Consider the following 19,737-nt stretch of genomic DNA (forward strand, 5'->3'; position numbering starts at 1 on the left):
TCTGGAAGCTCTGTGTATTGATATTTTGGCAGAGATATAAATGTGTTCATCTGTGAGTAGAAGGAACTGTATCCTGGGTCAAGTTAATGACCCCAATCTGGTTGAGGTGTGTGTGTGTGTGTGTGTGCAATTATATCTCCAATACTGGTCACTCTGAAAGTCTTCTGCAAGTCTTTTGTAATCCATGTGTTTGGAATTTCATTCTATGTGACACTTTGAAACACTGGCAAAGGATGCAGGAATGATAGGGAGTGAAGAAGAAAAGATGAAACAGGTCCGATCTGGCCTGACTTTCCTATGAACTGGTGGCTTTGCTTGCTGAGCAGATCTCATGGAGACAGGACTGAAAGGGAGGTCTGGGGCCAGCAAGGACGTGACTGACTGCAGCACATCCGCTCAGCTAAGCTGGCTGAGTGAGTTCAGACTCAGAACGGGCCTTGTACATAGAAGTAATTGGACTGGACATAGTTATGGATACAGGGTATAATGGTCACACAAACCAACTATGACTCCTCGATTGATGGCCTGAGCCAGGTGAGTACACCTAGGGTGGGGAAAACAAATTTCAGGAAGTGTTAGGAACTGGGCTGGGGCTGGGTGGCACTACACAAATGGAAATCTGTCCAAAGCGTAAACTGTGTCAGATCATTCCCCCTTCTTTCCTGCCTTCCTTTCTTTTTTCTCCTTCTTTTTCCTTCCCCTATTTCCTTCCTCACTCCTTCTGGAATTTCCCACCCACCCAGCTGCGCACTCTTCTCTCTCTCTCTCTCTTTCTCTCTCTCTCTCTCTCTCTCTCTCCTTTTTCTGTCTGTCTCTGTCTCTCTCGTTCTTTCTCTCCCCCCTTTCTGTCTGTCTTTGTCTCTCTGTCTGTCTCTGTTCTCTGTCTCTTTCTCATTCGCTCTCTCTCCCCTTTTTTCTGTCTGTCTCTGTCCCTCTTGTTCTCTCTCTCCCTTTCTCTGTCTCTTTCTCTCTCCTTTCTTGTTCCCTGCCTGCTTAAGTAGCCCAGATTTCTTCAACACTCTTGAATGCCTTGACTTAGTCTTATAAATGCTGGGGTTATAGAGTGCACCGTTCTTGGCCTTCATGAGCTTCCCCGTCCTTTTTTTTTTTTTTTTTTTTTTTTTTTTTAAATCATTCATGTGACTGGAAACCAAGTCAGGAATACCACCTTTTCCTATTGTGATGCTTTAATCTTGGAGAAAAAGTTAAATCACAGCATTACAAAGAAGTGCTCAACAACTGTCTCCTTAAAACTATTTAGAGATTTGTTAAAATAAACCTTCACTTAGCTAATACTTTACTGAGCGCTGGCTTGAACTAGACATTGTTTTAAATTTAAATAGATATGCAAAATTGCATTAATCCTGGTTCCAGCATAGCAGCTAATAACAAGCTAAAGCCACAGCTGCAATGAGTGCAGAAGACTCTAAGGATCTCAAGAAGTGAGCCCTGAAGAAGCAGAAGACAAGAAGATGTGCTCCCACCCTGGAGTGTTATCTAGAAGTTAACTACAATGTTTCAAGTCTGCAGGATAACAAATTATGTACTTCCAAAGGACTACAAGAAAATAGATCTAAGTCTATTTTTCTTTTAGATTCTGATATTGTTGAGATTTTGTTCTTTTAAAGAAAAAGATGTATTTGTTTTTGTATTGGGATATTTTGTCCGCATTTATATCTGCATACCAGAAAAGGGTGTCTGCTTACGTGAGTCTACAATTATAGAGCTGCTATTTGGGTGCTGGGGTCTGAACTCTGGAAGAGCAGCAAGTTCTTTTAGCCATTGAGCCATTCTCTCTAGCTCTTTTATTGTTTTGTTTTGTTTTTTAGATAGAGTTTCTAGCCTAACAGTGTGGCTCTGTCTTATAACTTGCTTTGCAGACTAGATTAGCCTCAAACTCAGAGGCATCCCTTCCTTGGCCTCCCCAGTGCTAGGACTAAAGGGATGCACTACCATGCCCAGCTTAGAATTCATATTTTTGTGCAACTTTCTAAAATAATGAGTTTCCTGCAAACTTTACAATGATGGGCATGGCTACATGTGCAGCAGTTGTTCAGGGTTGTAGCTTTACCCATATATCAACCAACAGTCAGTATTGAATCTGCAAGAGCTCTGTCTAAGTATGCTGTTTTATTAAATCTACCTATTGTGTTCTTGCTTTTCTATGTCTCTTGGAAAAATATTGTTTTAAGTGATGTCTGTGATTTCCCTATGTAGCTCCCAATCTCTTTTCTGTAGTAGTTCTCTCAGGCACTCACTTCCTTTATTAAAGATGCCTAGTCTATTCAGTTCATGTGTAGCATTTCATTCCATTGTGAAACATGGTTGTCATGAGTGGACATAACTGTTCATGAACATGATATATGGGAAAGGAATACTGATGGTTCACTTTGGTCAGAAAATTTATTCTTTCACTGAGAAATCACTGATGGTCATTCTTTTAAAGGAGGGGTTTTTGTTGTAATATTTAGTCCTGACTAAAAAGTTTCAAGCTGAGACTTTGCCACCTATTTTCATCTTCTGAGCTGACAGCAATGGCGTGTGACTGTAAAATCTTAAGAGAAGTGTACTTATTCTGACAATGTGACTGTGGTGGTTTGAATAAGAATGTCCCCATAGGGTCATCTATTTTAATGGTCACCAGAGAACTGTCACCAGTGGGTGGCACTATTTGAAAGGATTAGGAGGTGTGACCTTGATGGAGGAACTATGTCACTGGGGATGGGCTTCGAGGTTTCAAAATCCCAAGCAAGGGCCAGTCTCTTTCTCTCTCTCTCTCTCTCTCTCTCTCTCTCTCTCTCTCTCTCTCTCTCTCTCTCTCTCTCTCTCTCTCTTTCTCTCTCTCTCTCCTGCCTGCAGACCTGAATGTGGAACTCTCAGCTATTTCTCCAGCCCCATGTCTGCCTGCATGCCGCCATGCTTCCTGCCATGATGATAATGGATTAAACTTCTGACACTGTAAGCCAGCCCCGATTAAAGGCTTATTTTATTTTGTGTGCACTGGTGTTTTGCCTGCATATATGTCTATGAGAGAGTGCTACATCCTCTGGAACTGGAGTTACAGACAGCTGTGAGCTGCCATGTGGATGCTGGGAATTGAACTCTGGTCCTCTGAAAGAGTTCTTAACTGCTGAGTCATCTCTCCAGCCCGCAAATGCTTATTTTTATAAGAGTCAACTTGGTTGTGGTGTCTCTTCACAGCAATAGAACATGGACTAACACAGTGAGTTATCAAACTATTCCAATTCCTCTATGTTAGGCTTTCAATCTGTAGATTTTTAAAGCACAGTTTGTATCTTGGTCATGTAAAATGGTCATGGAATAGCTTAGTGAATATAGAGGACTGTAGAACCTCAAAGACCTTAGGACTCAAAAAGAATATAATAAACCTCTTGGAAAAATGTCTTCTTTCTTCTTGTAAAGATAAGGAGGAAATCATACTAACTGGGGCCATGCTGAAGATTTTGACTCATAGAGAAGGTTTTTCATACATTAAAATAAAGTACATTACACACACGGCAAACTCATGTATACTCTGTAAAATAACACAGGTGTCCAAGGTCAGCCAGCTTTGTCTATGTTCTAACCTTGCTCCTTAGATTTAATATGCATACGGATCACCAATTTTTAATAAGGCCACCTTTCTCAGAGGGAATATACCAATGGAATTCAAGTATCATTATGTGTAAACTTCTTCAAACTGTATTTTTGGCTTAAGAATCTCATGGCGCTCCTCCTCTGCAGAATTCATTTAATTCTCTAATTTCAGTTTGCATACAAATGTCCTATGGGGCTAACTCCTACTTATTAGCCTTTGTCTTTGGCTGAAACTACAAACTTCAAAAGAGCACCAATAACAACGTGACAAGTGGTCTCGGTCTCAAAACTGAGTGTTTGTGATCAAGTCTGAATCTGGGTCAGCTTAGACTTCGGCTGAAGTGGTTACCATCCTATGAGAATTCCTTAAGTAAAAAAAAGTAGAAATTTAAGGTATTCCTATTAAGTTAAATGAGACCTGAAGAAAAGTTACTGAAAAAGAATTCTGAAATCACACACACACATAGCCTGTGAATCCTTTTTTTTTTTTTGTTTTTTTGTTTTTTTGTTTTTTTGTTTTTTTGTTTTTTCAAGACAGGGTTTCTTCTCTGTATAACCCTGGCTGTCCTGGAACTCACTCTGTAGACCATGCTAGCCTTGAACTCAGAAATCCACCTGCCTCTGCCTCCTAAGAGCTGGGATTAAAGGCATGTGCCACCACTGCCTGGCTTACCCTGCAAATCTTAAGGCAATGGAGATTCAAAAAGTTTCTCCATTCATATATATATATATATATATATATATATATATATATATATATATATATATATATATAATGTTAATGTATGAATATATATATATATTCACTGATTTGTGAACCATTTTCTGAATCTATTTTCCTAACCAATTAGATTAAAAAGAAATTTTTGTGTTTTGAGTATCACACTGCCCTGTTTGGCCAGCTGGACTCCCTGGGCACCTGGGTTGTTGGATATTGGCAAGCTCTGTGTAGATGACACATACTGGTGACAGTAGAGAGGAATGGGGGTGGCCAGGAGGGGCAGCCTGGGCTTGACTTCAGCATCCAATTGCACAGTAAGCCTTAGCAGGACTTGTGTTTGGAAGAGAAAGTTGGAAGCTTTCCCTAGGGCCAGGGGTGACCATTCATTGTGGCAGCCTCATATGTCACCAGCTCAGGACAGTGTCAGGACAGTAAGGCAGTTGTGCTCATTACACAATAATGTGACAAAATGACCCTTGGTGTTCATTATGTGGTGGGCGTTCCACTTCATAGGAAGTACTGAGTTTTTCTCCCCAGGTTGTAATCCTAAAATGCAGGATGGAATCTCTGCTATACTAAAGGAGACAGAGGTTTGAGCAATTTGTAGGTTACTTAATAAATAGTAATAAGTAGTAGGAGTTTGAATGCTGGTCTCCAAAGCTCATGTACATAGAAATAAATACCAAAAAGTGAGAAATACAAACCTCAGATAAATACTTTACAGTGAAATTATATAATAAGCATGGTGGTTAAAAGTATGTATATATGTAAGGGAGGAAGAGAGACAGGTATACTTTTAAAAGTCTTCTTTTAAAATTAAATAATTGAGAACTTGTGTGGTGCTAGCAGGTAGAGTCTCCTGTGATAAGACTAATAGCCCAAGTTTGCTTACTGGGACCACAGCCATGGACGAGTAGAACTCCTATAAACTGTACGCTAATTGTATAATGTACTCTACATTGAATCCCTGGACCCCCACTCCTCCCTATACCCAATAAAACACAATATAATAAAAATAAAAATTAATTAATTGAATATCAGAACTATCTTTTTCTACTCCTTGTCAAATTGGGTGTTTCGGGATGAATTTTGTCTCTCCACACTACCTGGGGAACATCACAGAGAATTAAAAAAGAGTAAACAGAAGTTTACAAAGAGCTCCTGAAATTGAGACTACCAAACCAAACCAAACACACACACACACACACACACACACACACACACCCTGTGATGTATATAATATAAAAACACAAAAGCTAATTCTCAGGGGGAAAAGCATACAATTATAAAAAGAAGTTTGGACTCACTAATAAATGAGTAAATAAAACCACTTCATTTGACATATATTCTTATAAGAAAATAAGTTTTGAAATGTACTTTATTCTTTGACTTAAAACTGCTCCTAGACTCTACCCTATTTACGGAGATGATCATTTGCATAATTCTTTTTTTATAGCAATAAGTTGTGTGTAAAATATACTTTAGTTGAGGGGAAAAGTCCAGGTTAATATCTACAACTTGATTCTACTATTTTATATTTTCATGTTCATACATGTATATAATGTGTTTTAATCATATCTCCCTTCGAATCTCTCCCCCCAATCTTCATGTGTTCTCTTTTAAAACCCATTAAATTCATTTAATGTTAACTGAATATGCATGGGTCTGCAATCATCTGGAGCATGGGTAACCTTTCAGGAGTATCCTTGAAAATGGACTCTTCTGACCCTTGCAATCATCAATTGAAGAGTAGGGTTTGAGCAGATAGTCACAGCCACTGGGAGTTTATGTGTACAAAGTGTGAAACTGGAACAGTGTAGTAGGAGTTAAAAACCATCTCACAGTGAATGTCCAGCAGATGTTTTTTATTACTTCTGTCTCTTAAAATCTTTCCACCCTCTCTCCTTCAGTGATCCCTGAGCCTTGGGAAGAGTGGCTATGATAAAGATGTCCCATTTAGAGGCGAGCACACCACTGTCTCCTAATATTTGCATGCGGACCAGTTGTAAGTCTCTGTATTAATTACCATCGAAGACTGATAATTGTTGAGAGATGAGACCATCTAAGTGGGTGTGCAGCCAGACAGAGGAGCCAGTTCGTGCAGGACACATACCAGACTGTCAAAATGGAGGAGGGGTGAAATGGAGGTATGGTAGTGGTGGTGTCTTAGTTAGGGTTTTACTGCTGTGAACAGACACCATGACCGAGACAATGCTTATAAAAACATTTAGTTGGGACTGGCTTACAGGTTCAGAGATTCAGTCCAGTATCATCAAGGTGGGAGATTGACAGCATCTAGGTAGGCATGGTGCAGGCAGAGCTGAGAGTCTAATAATCATCTGAAGGCTGCTGTGAGGAGACTGACCTCCAAGCAGCTAGGATGAGGGTCTTATAGCCCGCACTCACAGTGACACACCCACTCCAACAAGGCCACACCTACTCAGATAGGACCACACCTTCTAAAAGTGCCACTCTTTGGGCCAAGCACATACAAACCATCACAGGGGGTGATAGCTTTATTTTTATTTTTTAAGTTTTGATAATTTTGAGATTTCATGAATGAAATTATTTCCAAAGAGGGAGAAGTTCTCTGCCTTAATAATTAATCATAAATATAAGGATATAAAAATCTTGGAGAGAGAGAGAGAGAGAGAGAGAGAGAGAGAGAGAGAGAGAGAATGAGAATGTGTTACTAGGATTGACCCCAAGCCTTGAACCTGCTAGGCAGGCACTCTAACTCTGAGCTACATGCCCAGGCTTTCTGTCCTTGTTGGGTCCTAATTGTTCACACATCTCTATGCTCCTTGAGCTGCACACCAGGAAGAAAGTTGATCAATGGTTGCTCTTTTCATAAATGACCTTTTCCTTCCCATATTTTTATTCTTCTCTCAAATATTACATCCTGTCCGCAGTTTTTCCCCCTCTCCCCTTCCTCCAGTCTCTCACACCCCCTTCCCCTCACAAAAGAGCATCCTTCTCAGGGACATTAACCAAACACTGCATAACAAGCTACAGTAAGACCAGGCACATACCATCATTTCAAGGCTGGACAAGGCAGCTCAATAGGAGGAAAAATGTCCTACTGCAGGCAAAAGTGTCAGGGACAGCTCTGGCTCCCACTGTTAGGATTCCCATAAGAACACCCAGATATTTATCCATAAATATATGCAGAGGACCTATGTGTTTTGAACCTACTTTACTGATACCTTACTTGAAACAGGAGCCCACACACTGAAATAAAATGGAAACAGTAGTACTCACCTTCAATGATGTGCTTTCTTGACAATCCTCTTTCTGTTTCAGCTCTGCAACAGAACAGAGGCAGGTGACTGACTCGGGAATACTGTTTTATTTTATAAAAATTGTTTCAAAATGCAGAATAATAATCATTCTTTCTTGTTCTACACTGCTAAATTTTTACCATATTTTTAGCAACTCTGCGCCACTGGCTGCAGAAGAGGGAAAGCTGGTAGGCAATACCCCAGGTGGAGATGCCTAAGAGAGTGGCCAGTATAGTGACCTTATTCAGCTCTAGGCGTCGCCACCAGCCAACCGCTGTGTATGCTTTTGTTAGAGAACCCAGTACACAGCTCAGTCTTCTGGCCTTGTCCCCAAGCAATCTAGAGAAGAAAAACACTCTAGGCATAAGTTTATAGGTTTGCTCTATGGTGGCCACAGCACAAATAGTAAATTTTTGCATGAGAAATTTGATGCAAAATTTGAGAAATTTTGCATGGCAAATTTGAAAGCAACTTTTGATGTTGAAAATAATTTAACAATGATTGAAAAAAAATGCAACAAATATTTCTTAAATTAGCATCCAAGGGGACAGGACAAACCCTTGATGACAGAGCTTCTGATATAACAGAAAAACCCTGAAGCCTGGACAAGTAGAAAGGATGTGGTGGTTGAGTTATAAAGCACCAATGAAGCTTTCCTTTAACACAGTTCCTTTGGACAGTTTCTCCTATAAACATGTAAGCCACTATTCCCTTTTTTAATGTATTTTTTTTTTTACAAGTGCCCCAGTCAGTCTCTGTTGCGCAGTGGCTCTTGCATCTGGTCTCATTTCTTAATAATTTGTACCCTCAAGGTAAGGTATCAGGAACCACTGCAGAGGAACCAAGGACACCATGAGTCAAATTACAGAAACCAAACTCCTGCATTTCTTATACATTCAATATTATCTAAAAAGAGGACAATAGTACCAAAGATCTAAATTTGTGGCCCCCCACCCCCCACCTTGTTTGCTCCTGCCCTGCTCGCTCTGGTCTTGCTTGCTCCGCCCCCCCATTTCGTCTTATGTCATCATATCATTAGCAAGCTCAAGGATCAAAGCAGTATGGGCCCATGTGTATACATATGCATTGAGATTGGACCCTTCTTGAAGCCTGAAGAACTAGCCTGGACCTCCTATTTTAAAAGACAAACTGATGGTAACAACAACAACAACAACAAGAAATAGCACAAACTAAATCAAACAAACATTCACAAGGCCTCCGCCAACACTCTCTATTTATTTCAGGTTAGTACATGAAGTTTTGCATGTTTCTGACTTGTTATTGTTAAGATCCCAGTATCTTCAAGATTTCTCCAAGAAGCACCGGGCCAACCATTGCACCAGTATAAGGACTAGCTTGTTGTTTTCTTACATGTTTGGTAATAACATCCAGTTCTCTGCTTCTTGCAGAATAATCTAAACAACCAGTTCAAGCTGGGTCATAGCAGCCAGCTCAGCCTGTGGATTTGTTCTGCATCAAGCAACACACAGACTGCTCTTTCATTGTCCTGTTGCTGAGTGACAGAGGCATAGCTTCTGCTATTCCCCAATGAGACGGTCTTTTTGATCAGTTCTCTCAGAACCCTCTGCAGAAATGATCAGAGACTTGAACACCAAGACAGACAAGGTATTTTTATCTTTGTGTTCTGTGGAAATCTTTGAGTTTTGGCAGATTTGAGGAGATTTTCTTTTGTGATGCTTTATTTTATTTTCCTGTATCCAGAACTCTCTTTTGGAAATGGTTCTAAGTTAGACACTGACAAATCTACACGAATCATTTAATAACAAGGGGCCACCGGCCATGTACTAAATTCCTTTGGGAATAATATGCTAAAATGTAGTCCTAAGATAATTACTATTTCTTTAGCAGGCAACAAAACAAACAAACAAATAAAAAAAAACCTAAGGAAAAAAGCAGGAATTGCCAGTCATTTCCTATCTCATTGAAAATAAAAAATGAAAGGTCTTTAACTTACTTTCCACCCCAGTAGAGTTTGGTTGTGATGACCAAGCTGGACCTCCTGTACATCAAACAGACACAGAAAAATAGTGAATAAATTTGTGGGGTTCTGATGGACTGAATCATGTTATGATTATAGCACCAGGAGGATTTGTGACAGCACCTTACATCAAAGAGAAGACAGAGTGGAGTTCTAAATTCACAGAACCGAAATGTAAGAGCAAGGGAAGCCAGGAAGTACTGCCTTGAAGTCAGACCCTAGAGAAGGGACTGGAGGGAACTAAGTTCTGTAGGAGACCCTGAAGGAGGGGGGTTGCCCAGCAGACTGGTAAACGGTGTTGCAATGTGTGCTGAGTGGGAGGTGATCTTGGAGGTCAGAAATGGTGCCTGCCAATGTAGGTGACTTACAGGAGGAGTTGCTTTGGTAGCTCAAAAGAGCAGCCACTAATTAACACTTATTTAGAATCTGGCAGAATGTTGATTGCCTGTGAACCTTTCCTGGGAGGAAGCCTCCTCTCTGCCAAGGACGATGGGCCCAAGTGGCTCTGGGTTACAGTCTTATGCCATCATCACATTCACAGGCAGTGAGAAGTGACTGACTCATGGAAGTATGAATGATGAAAGAAAGCCTCACAGACAGTAATGCTTAAATCCTTCACCAAACGTCCTATCACGCGTGTTCCCTTAAAGGAATGGAAATGTGGAAATCACGCCAGCAAACTTGTTAACCCTCTCAAAAGCCCCACTCAAGGGCAGCAAATGCAGCTTCTTGTGTTGTGATCATGAAGAGCTGTCTTTTGAGAGCTACAGGAATATAATTTATACTTGGGAGGCAGAGAGAGCTTGGCATACTTCTGTTTAGAATAAAATCTTTGAGATTCAAAATTTAGGATTATTTGAAATACCAGGCACGTCTAACTCTGTTAGCTGCAGAGGAGGTGAGACCTCCAGCTATGGGGCATACATTAACTGTACAGTATAGGTGGTTGATAATGACCAGTGGGGAATGACGGGCACAGTTCTAACAACTTGGTGGCCAAACAAAAAGCTTATTGAAAATGTCAGCAACCCCATCCTACCAATTCCCTGAAAGGCAATTTGAGTTACAGATATGGAAGGTCCTGAGCATCTCCAAAAGGGCTATGCAACTTTTCAGAGTAACACATGAACCTTCTGCTATCTATGGTGATAACAATCTGCAAAGGGGAGCCAGGTCTCCTTTAGCAAGCATTTTTGTGTCTTCCAAAAAATAATCGAAATAGTATAAAAGATGAACATGAGCTCTTTTGATTATTTGGAGCAAATATTATGCTAAAGCTGTAATTCTATCCAAACATTGAAGTTAGACTCTACCCAAAACTGTCTGCCCTCGAGGTTGTGAACATTAGCATCTATGTGCAAGTAGCAAGCAACAGTTCTGGGTGGGGATTGATAATGTGAAGGTGACACAGTAAGACAGAATTGTCCCAATGGCTTCGCTGTCCTCTCACTTGGTCTGCATGGCACCTCAACAGCCAGTTTACAGTTAGGGAAACTGAGGCTCAGGGAAGTGAAATTGCTTTCTCTGGACAATGCAGCTAGCAAGTCACAGCTCAAGGACCAGAACCCGAGCCAGCTAGTTGAACCACTTTTCTTAGCTCCGTGTCAGGATAGCGTGGCTCTTCTTCTCACCAGTTTTCTGGAGGCAAATGTGAACCATATAAGCTTTTTATAGCACAGTAATAGCTTGAGCTGTTATTTGCTAGGCTGAAAGGCGGCTGGTGAAATATTCATAGTAGTCTATTTTCCACAAGGTATGTATGATGGGTTCCGCAATTAAGGAAGATGGGCCAATGCTCGCTGAGGGAAAACCACTGCGTCTCCTTACTCAGGCAAGGGAAGTCTTCATCTAGCTGTTGTTGGTCAGACTCTGCTGTGTTGCAAACACATGACATGTTGTATGACAGCTCCAAAATGCCACACAGTCCTCATTCCCACTTGCTTTGGGTACAGAGCTGGTGGAAGGGATGGCTGAGCACATTCCTTAAGTTTCTTAGAGTTCGCATGGAGAGTGGATACTTTGCTGAACACTCAGAAGTCAGAGTGCCTAGCATCCAGGACAGATGTTGTCAGCTGTATCCAGATGAGAAAGCTCCAGGCAATTATGCCACAGGCTTTTTGTTTCATCTTTGTACAGAGAGTTGTTAATAGAATGAGTGGTGAACATAAATCTATGTGTCTAGATAGTTTCCTGTAGCTTGCTTTCTTCACTAATTACAAGTACGGTTAAAACTATGAAAATATCATGTTCATTATGCACAAACAATCTCATGAATGGTTCCTTTTTCTCTGCTCAACCACACTGTGATTCCCTGTAGTCAATGGCTATGTACATTTTGAAGTACAAATAAGTAAGTACTCTCTGGCATTTATTTCCAAACTACTGTAGATTATTTCTTTACCAAGTGTTGATTGTTTTTCAGACAGTCTTTTGTTCTAGTACCATATGATTTTATTTTATTTTATTTTATTTTTTTGTTTTTCTGGCACAAATCAGTAAGACTTTAAAAGGCAAACTAGCAGTTATGGTAGATGTGGTACCTCCAGCCTTTCTTCTTGATGATGCTTCCCAGAATCACCTCAGCCCTGAAGGGGAAAATAGACAATGTCTTAGGATACAATGTCTCAGAAAAGCAAGAGTCAACCCAACACCAGAGCCATCCCATTTTTGAACTCTCAGTGCCTACAGATCCCCAAAATAGAAGCACACTCAGCTGGTAGCACAATCTCCACTGTTTCTGCTTGTGCCCGCAGAATCCTGCTCCCAGGCATCCCAGAAGCACCTGCCAAATGCTGGCACTGGCAGGAGACCGCCTGTGGTCCTGACATAAGAAACAGAGGAGTCATCTGGCAGCTTGGTCCCTCATAAAAATATCCCACTTGGTGGTGTTCAACGAGAGGCAGCACTGCCTATTTCCATCTATTTTACGGGAACAATTCAGCTGTGCTCAGAGGCTTCAGACTGTCTTAACCAAACATACTGGCTTCCCAGTCTTGGAAGAGAAGAAAGAATCTATGTATTCAGATATCCCTAAGTCCAGGGTTGCAGTTATAGTGGTTCACATGAGAATGTCCTAGGACACAGGACTAAGATATAGGGAGACACTACAAAACACCTTTCCTGTTCCTAAGGCTGGGTTGTGGAAAGGTACACCAACGTCATCCTCAAAGTATCCCCACTTCCACTTCCCCAGGCAGATTCACCAAGATCGAGGAGCCTAAACTGTCCTCCTGTAGCCCTCCCACTCCCAGTAAGATGCTAAGCGTGAGAAGCAGTTGGGCTGCCAGAAGTTGGAGTAGAGAAGTGAATGCAGGTAGTACTTAGTTCATCAGTGAGCCAATATGGATGCCATGCTAGCTATTATTTGATGTAAACCAAAGTTGCTTTTATTTGAAGGCATAACCTCCAAGGAACCATGATGCAGGCTAGCTATGGTAAATGGTCTAAATGCACAGGCATGGGGTGGTACTGGAATCTTTTTCATTACCCCTTGTTTGGCTGTTGTTATATTGACCTTAGATATTGGGAGCCTATCTTAGTTCCATAGTGGCCATCAATGACTAATGATTCAAATGACTGTCCCTCGCAGGAGGAGTTGCAATCACTGAGTTCCCCTTCTCAGCTTTAGCCTGTTTGGGATTGAACAAGAGAAAAGCCCCCCAGAAAAATGGGCCTGTGGAAAGGAGCAAGGCTGTATAACTTCTCCTTTCCTTTCTTGGATTCATTATAAACAACATAGGTGTGGATGCTCAAGCCCTCTGACGGTCTCCTTAAACATAGACAGGTCTTTGAAAAGGAAGAAGGAAAGTAAGAAAAAGCTCTGAGATTATTTGGAGCTAACCCGGCAAGCCTCAGCTCTACTGTAACTGGCCTGAGGGAGGGCAGCCAGCCTGGTGTGTTTGTATTCTACCATGGATATCTTCTTCCTTTCCTGATGGTAGCTGGACACCCACGTTCATTCCAGGAGACCAGGGCTCCATACCTATTCTAAAGTGCACTAGTTATGTTATGTGACATGTGCTTGGTGAGCTGGCCTGATGGACTATCAGCTATGTGTTCTAATTTAGCAAGCCATGTTTAGAATGCCAAGCCAAGGCTCAGGTCCAAAGGAAGTCTGTAGAAGTTACTTGTCACCACAGCAAGGTCTCTCTGCAGCCTACAGCCCTCAGAATAGGCTCTGAAGTGCCCACCTGTAAAAGTTGTTGATTTCTTGGCATCATTAAGGAATCAGAACTTTCATGAATGGCAGCACTGGACTGAGGAAGAACATGCCTGCTGATACATGTACAAGAAGAGCAGCCCTTCCTTGCCAATGCCACAGCAATGTTTGAGCACACCCTCTTGGTTCCACAGATGCCATGCGAGAGACAAAAACTTGTTCTGACTCACTTCCCAGCAGCATAGACTTCAGCTGTGTCGAAGAGATTAACCCCACTTTCGTAGGCAATTGTCATCAGCCGTTCAGCAACCTGCAAGAGGATGCAAGGGTCAGTGTGAAATGCCAGGCATCCTCCTAGCTGGGAAGCAATGTTAAATCCTTTATCTGTCTTTCACTTGGAGATCTCATTAACTACTTCTGCTTTTCTCAGCTGTAGTGAGTGACAAGAGAAGGAGGAAAGACTGAAGCACAGGGCAGGCGATCCTCTACCCTCAGACACAGGGTGGACTGTAATCCCACTCCTGGGGTGTGCGTTTGGTTTCCCATGGAGCACTGAGGGGCTCAGATCTGTGTTTCCCACCCTGCTGGGAAGACCTTGTTTGACAACACCCTCCGTGACATCTAATCTTGCTGACAAAGAGAGTCATTTGTATCAAAGCTGACTCCATCTCTCAACTCCTTTCTGCAAGCCAATAGTTTCTGGCAGTTGGATGACTCCTGACCTAAAAGCTTGTGACTTTCCTCAAGGCCTAGCCAACTGTGCTGATGAATCACAGGCCAAACAATCATGACTGTGGTAAAGCTCCTGCCACCCACAGTTCAGTGGAACAATGGGCATCATCTTGGCGCTGCTGCTGAGTCAACACAGGGGAGGGAGGGAGCTCCTCTGGGCTCAGGCTGGAATGGATCAGAGCTCTGCACAGTCCATTCTCTTTGCTGCTCAGTGCAAGTAAGAAGTGTGCCAAGAGAGGAGAGGGCGACCTGCAACAATCAGCCTGAGGTAGAGCTGTAGGAAGATGGTGGAAAACAGCAGGGGAGGAGTCTTTCTCCACTTTGCTGATTAATTTGCTAGATGTTTGAAACATTTTTCCACTTTGCACATAATAACAATTGATTTTCTATTATGTTCTTTGATGGTGGACTAAAGTTGCTTCTCCAGCGTTTCTCCTATAGACTGTTTCTCCTGTTTTGAAAATTAGCCTCTCAAGACCATGGGTAGGCTAGTGGGCGTATCCACTAGCAGTTACTGCCTTTTAATTCGATAATATTGAGACATTATTTTAAAGAAGAGCTGAAAAGTAAAGCAAATATAGTAAAATATAGTAAAAATAGTAAAAACTATTATGGTATGTCATACAGCATATTGATGGATTATTATTAGGAAATCTAAAAATTATATTTTATCTACAGAGAAGTTTTGAAATGGAGTAACTGAAAGTAGAAACCCTTCCCAATCACAGGATCTGAAGACCTCATGTGGAAGAATGGGAAAGACATTGAATTAAGTCTAAAGACTGGTTTTAGGCCTTGATACAGTTTTTGATCTGAAATGTCTTATGAGTCCCCTGCATTTGGTTCCTGGTCTGTAGCATTTTTTAGAGATGGCAGACTCCTTAAGAGGTGTGTCCTAGCTGTAGAAGGGTAAGTCACTAGGCTCCTGGCTCTCTTCCCTTTCTGGGGCTTGTTGTCCGCTAGTTCACACTCAGCCATGACATGCCAGCTTACTACAGCACCAAAGTCAATAGACCATGGATTGGAAACCCTTGTTGTCTAAAAGTTAATTGCTTGAGGTTGCCCCAGTAATGGCATGTGAACATAGTCCTCGAATGCCCTTTTAATATTTAAATAAATAACTGTGGGCAATCATTTGGCCTTTGCAGATTTTGGTTTCCTTGTCTGAAAATTATAAGTGCTCCTATGGAGGGGTCTCCCTCTCCCTCATGGAGCCCAGAGGCATCGTGGAAGTTGACCCCACTTCCTCAACAAGGGCCTAATGGCCTATGAGCCACATGGCCAGGACAGGTCTTATGAGAGACCTTTCTCTCACAATGAGAAGTTCACACCAATGAGTTGCTGCAGACAATCCTTGGAATACATTCCCCTTCTTCATAGAATTTCTAGAAACACAACTTTTGCCCTGCTCCTTTTTAAGTCTTAAATATTCCTGCACCTATTTCATTCTTGGTTCTCAAAGAGGAAGTTGTTGCAGAGGGCTGTATAAAGCTGAGAGAATGGCTCTCTTCCTAAACATAGAGTTTAAATGTCGAATTGAAAGCTCTCTTCTTGGCTAAACTAACGTGAGCAGGGTTTCTATTATTAACACTGCCTCAACTACATTACAGGTGAGAAAAATATGGAATAAATCCCCCAATTCTGTGCTTTTGGAGCTAAATGTGCTCTCATAACTTTTAAAAAGTTATTACTTATATGAGAAACATATGTAAAGATTTTTTTTTAAATTTGAAAGACACATGATCAAGTTACTAAGTTTGTTAATATCCCTTCTAAGTACCTATCCAACATATTTAAAATATTCAGGAACAAGGACTTTATACTCTCCTGAGGTGGCACTGGTAATCAGTACTCAGGGCATCGTGGCCATTTGTAGCTGCTTTGAGTTGACAGCATCTGGAAGTCTGAGTGAAAGCTGAGTGACCAGGGAGGTAGATTCATAGATATTGGCTTATGTTTTACCCCTAGAGAAGAGGTGGGGTTGAGCCATTCAGTTGTGAGTGTGATTGGGTTTGGCTAGTCATCCTTGTCCCCCCTTGTGGACAGCTCTGCAGGAACCGTCTCACAGCTGCTCTCCACAAGGACGCTAGCTGTGGGGTGTACATCTGTGTTGGTGTCTCTGCAGCTGTTCATGACAACTTTATTGTGCAATTTTGAGAAATGGAATTTTGAAATGGTTCATCCACAGGGTCAGTCTTGCATGCCCAGACATGGGCTCCCTGCAGCAGAGAACGGACAGTATGAAGGGGCAGTCAGAGTCTTGGGGGAAACTAGATATGCTTCCAAGGCTAGCTAGCCACCAGTGCCTTTTTCCTTCTGCACAGAGCACCAGGCAGTGTCAGGTTATGCGCAGGCTGGAGACCCTGGCTATGAACTTACTCCCCTCCTATGTTGCTGCTTACTTTGTGCCTAACAGTGTCTGTGCCCTTCGCTGTACTCCCTGTGAGTGTGTCTTTGTGCCACCCCCAAACATCCCTCCCTGATGCCAGTTACAAGGTCTCTTGATATGTACTGGGGTCCTCCTGGGAGAAAGGACTTCCTTCTTTAGCTACTGGGAGTGCGGCTATTGGAAGATTTTCTGCTGTCAGCCCCCTAAAACTATGTTACCCAAGATCCGCTTCTAAGCTAGCCTTCCCTAATGACTGGGCAGTATAGTTATACACCACCCCACACACACATGTAAATAAAAATCCAAGAAAAAAAATGTTAGGAAGGGAAGACAATGCCTACTGCACATTTTCATCATTAGAACTGTAGAAGCTGAGAGCAGCTTACCTCATCTGAGATCTGACCTCCGAATGTCACCCATGTGCCTGCAAGACAACAAATATTTGTGCATTACTTGACGCCGTTTTCCTAAGATTATACAGATAAGAGCAGACTTTTGTATCAAGCAGAGAGTTCACAAATGTACTTATGTGGGCACATGCCGCCTGTTGTCTAGACTCCCCCCATCCCCTGTCCACTTCCTAAATATTCCAGAAAGGGTCTATGTCCCTTTGGAAGAAGAGTGCTCCTTCAAGCTGCTGTGGATGCTTGTGGCAGGCAGCCCTGGCCTACAATGAGACTTTGCTTCTGCTACAGGACCAAACGCACGAGGAGCCGGTGCTGTGCAGCTCACGTGGGCTACACACCTAGTTTTCCTCTTCTGCAGTTAAAGGCCCATTCTGACAGCAAGCACAAGAAAGTGTACACAGCCATAGTGAGCCTGACCTTGACTTCTTCCCTTTGCCCTAACAAGACTTTGTTTTGTATTTTCTGTTACCTTTCAAGAGGACCTTCTCAGACACTCTGCCAGGCTCTGTTTACAAGACCCGTGTGTGTGTGTGTGTGTGTGTGTGTGTGACATTTAATGTACCTTCTCTGTGTGAACTGCTCTGGGAAGTCTGTTGGCTTGGGGTGAAGTTAGAGGCAGGAACCAAGGCAAGAACAAAGAAGCCAACGGGAGGGGGACACAGCTAGCAGCGTGTGTAAAGCAAGGCTCTGAGCAGGCACGTTATGCTCATATCCAGAAGCCTGTTTAGTCAATCCCTTCCTCATCCATATTTTGGGGGGACCTTAAGTATATCAATGACATCACATTCATGTACTTAGGGTAATGAGGTGATGCTACAGTTTCCATCATTAGCTCATAGTTAACAGTTTATCTTGATAAATGCCGGAACCAAGACAAACTCAAGGCACTATGGCAGAGAGTACTGAAGGGGGCTTAAAAAGGGGAGAATGGGGGTTAGGGGAGTGTGGCACGGTGGCATGGGAAAGGGGGTGCCCAGGCAGGCCCCTGTCTAGGCACCTCTTCTCCCTGAGGGACCACACACACACAGGCATGGTATAGAATAGAGTTTATTCAGAGCAGGGGATGGGAGTTAGTGGTAGAGAGAGGCAGAGAGAGAGAGAGAGAGAGAGAGAGAGAGAGAGAGAGAGAGAGAGAGAAAGAGAGAGAGAGAGAGAGTAGAGAAGTGGAGTGGTGGCCGGCCATTGTGGGAGAGCGGAGAGCAAAGAGAGAGAGGAGGGGCAAGTAGCCCCTCTTATAGTGGGCCAGATCTCTGGGGCAGGGCATACCTGGCTATTGCCAGGTAGGTGTGGGGTGGAGCTTAGACAGAACCCCAACAAGTACTCTATCCTAGGCCTGGGGGTAAAGAATTCATGGAGGACTTCCTAGACAAGGTGATACCTTGGTTCAGTCTTATAGGAGTAAAGGGAATGGAGAAAAAAGGGGTAAGCATTTCAGATACAGACAAGAGCTTGGGAAAACAAGAAGGTGCTGATGAGCTCTGTATAGACCATCAGGGCATGGGCTGTGTATAGACCATCAGGGCATGGGCTGTGTATAGACCATCAAGGCATGGGCTGTGTATAGACCATCAGGGCATGGGCTGTGTATAGACCATCAGGGCATGGGCTGTGTATAGACCATCAGGGAATGGGCTGTGTATAGACCATCAGGGCATGAGCTGTGTATAGACCATCAGGGCATGGGCTGTGTATAGACCATCAGGGCATGGGCTGTGTATAGACTGTCAAGGCATGGGCTGTGTATAGACCATCAGGGCATGAGCTGTGTATAGACCATCAGGGCATGGGCTGTGTATAGACCATCAGGGCATGGGCTGTGTATAGACCATCAGGGCATGGGGTGGGGCAAGGGCCAAGGGGGAGACCTGAGCAAGTGTGGAAGCAGTTGGGCGTGGCCAAGGTTGGTGTTTACAGGGTGTGAACGAAACGCTGCTGGCAGCTTACATTCTTCATTCCACTGTAACGGTCTCAGCTCCTATTATGACACACCTTCTAGATGCCACACGGTCTACCAGGAAATTTCTCTTGATTTATTTGACAGGCTCAAAAGGCAATTTTATTATCCACATATGTGGCTGAGCAATCTCACAGTAGCCAACACCAAGTGAGATACCCAAGCTTTCGCAGACATCATTGGCTTTGAGAAGGCTGTCCCTTCCAGTGTATCAAGCTGATGAATTAAACTATCACTAAGTTAGTGTTACACACCCTGTTATGGCTCACATATACTTTATTATGCATAACTTGAAATATATGCCTGCTTTCAGACTCCATGTATCTAAGGATTCTTAAACTAAATTTTTACTTGTAGACATATTTTTGCACTCAAAAAGTGAATTGTGGAGCATTTGGGATTTATATTTTCACATTAAGTGTGTTCTGATTGTATCTGTACATAGACAAATATACCCATGAATATATACATACTCATGGAAATACATGGATCATATAT

At 42.5% G+C, this 19,737-nt stretch overlaps 1 protein-coding gene across 1 annotated transcript in view; it reads right to left on the bottom strand.

Moving 5' to 3' along the window:
- Window positions 1–19,737, bottom strand: part of Kcnab1 (potassium voltage-gated channel subfamily A regulatory beta subunit 1) — a 274,528-nt gene that overhangs the window by 69,152 nt on the left and 185,639 nt on the right. Inside the window, exons 3-7 of the mRNA XM_052180406.1 lie at window positions 17,265–17,302; window positions 13,988–14,067; window positions 12,139–12,183; window positions 9,575–9,619; window positions 7,580–7,623 (exon numbers count right to left, since the gene is read on the bottom strand). Coding sequence (XP_052036366.1) covers window positions 7,580–7,623; window positions 9,575–9,619; window positions 12,139–12,183; window positions 13,988–14,067; window positions 17,265–17,302 — 252 coding nt within the window. The remainder of the gene's footprint in view (window positions 1–7,579; window positions 7,624–9,574; window positions 9,620–12,138; window positions 12,184–13,987; window positions 14,068–17,264; window positions 17,303–19,737) is intronic.

This window comes from Apodemus sylvaticus, chromosome 4, assembly GCF_947179515.1.
Source record: "Apodemus sylvaticus chromosome 4, mApoSyl1.1, whole genome shotgun sequence".
Taxonomy (NCBI): Eukaryota; Metazoa; Chordata; class Mammalia; order Rodentia; family Muridae; genus Apodemus; species Apodemus sylvaticus.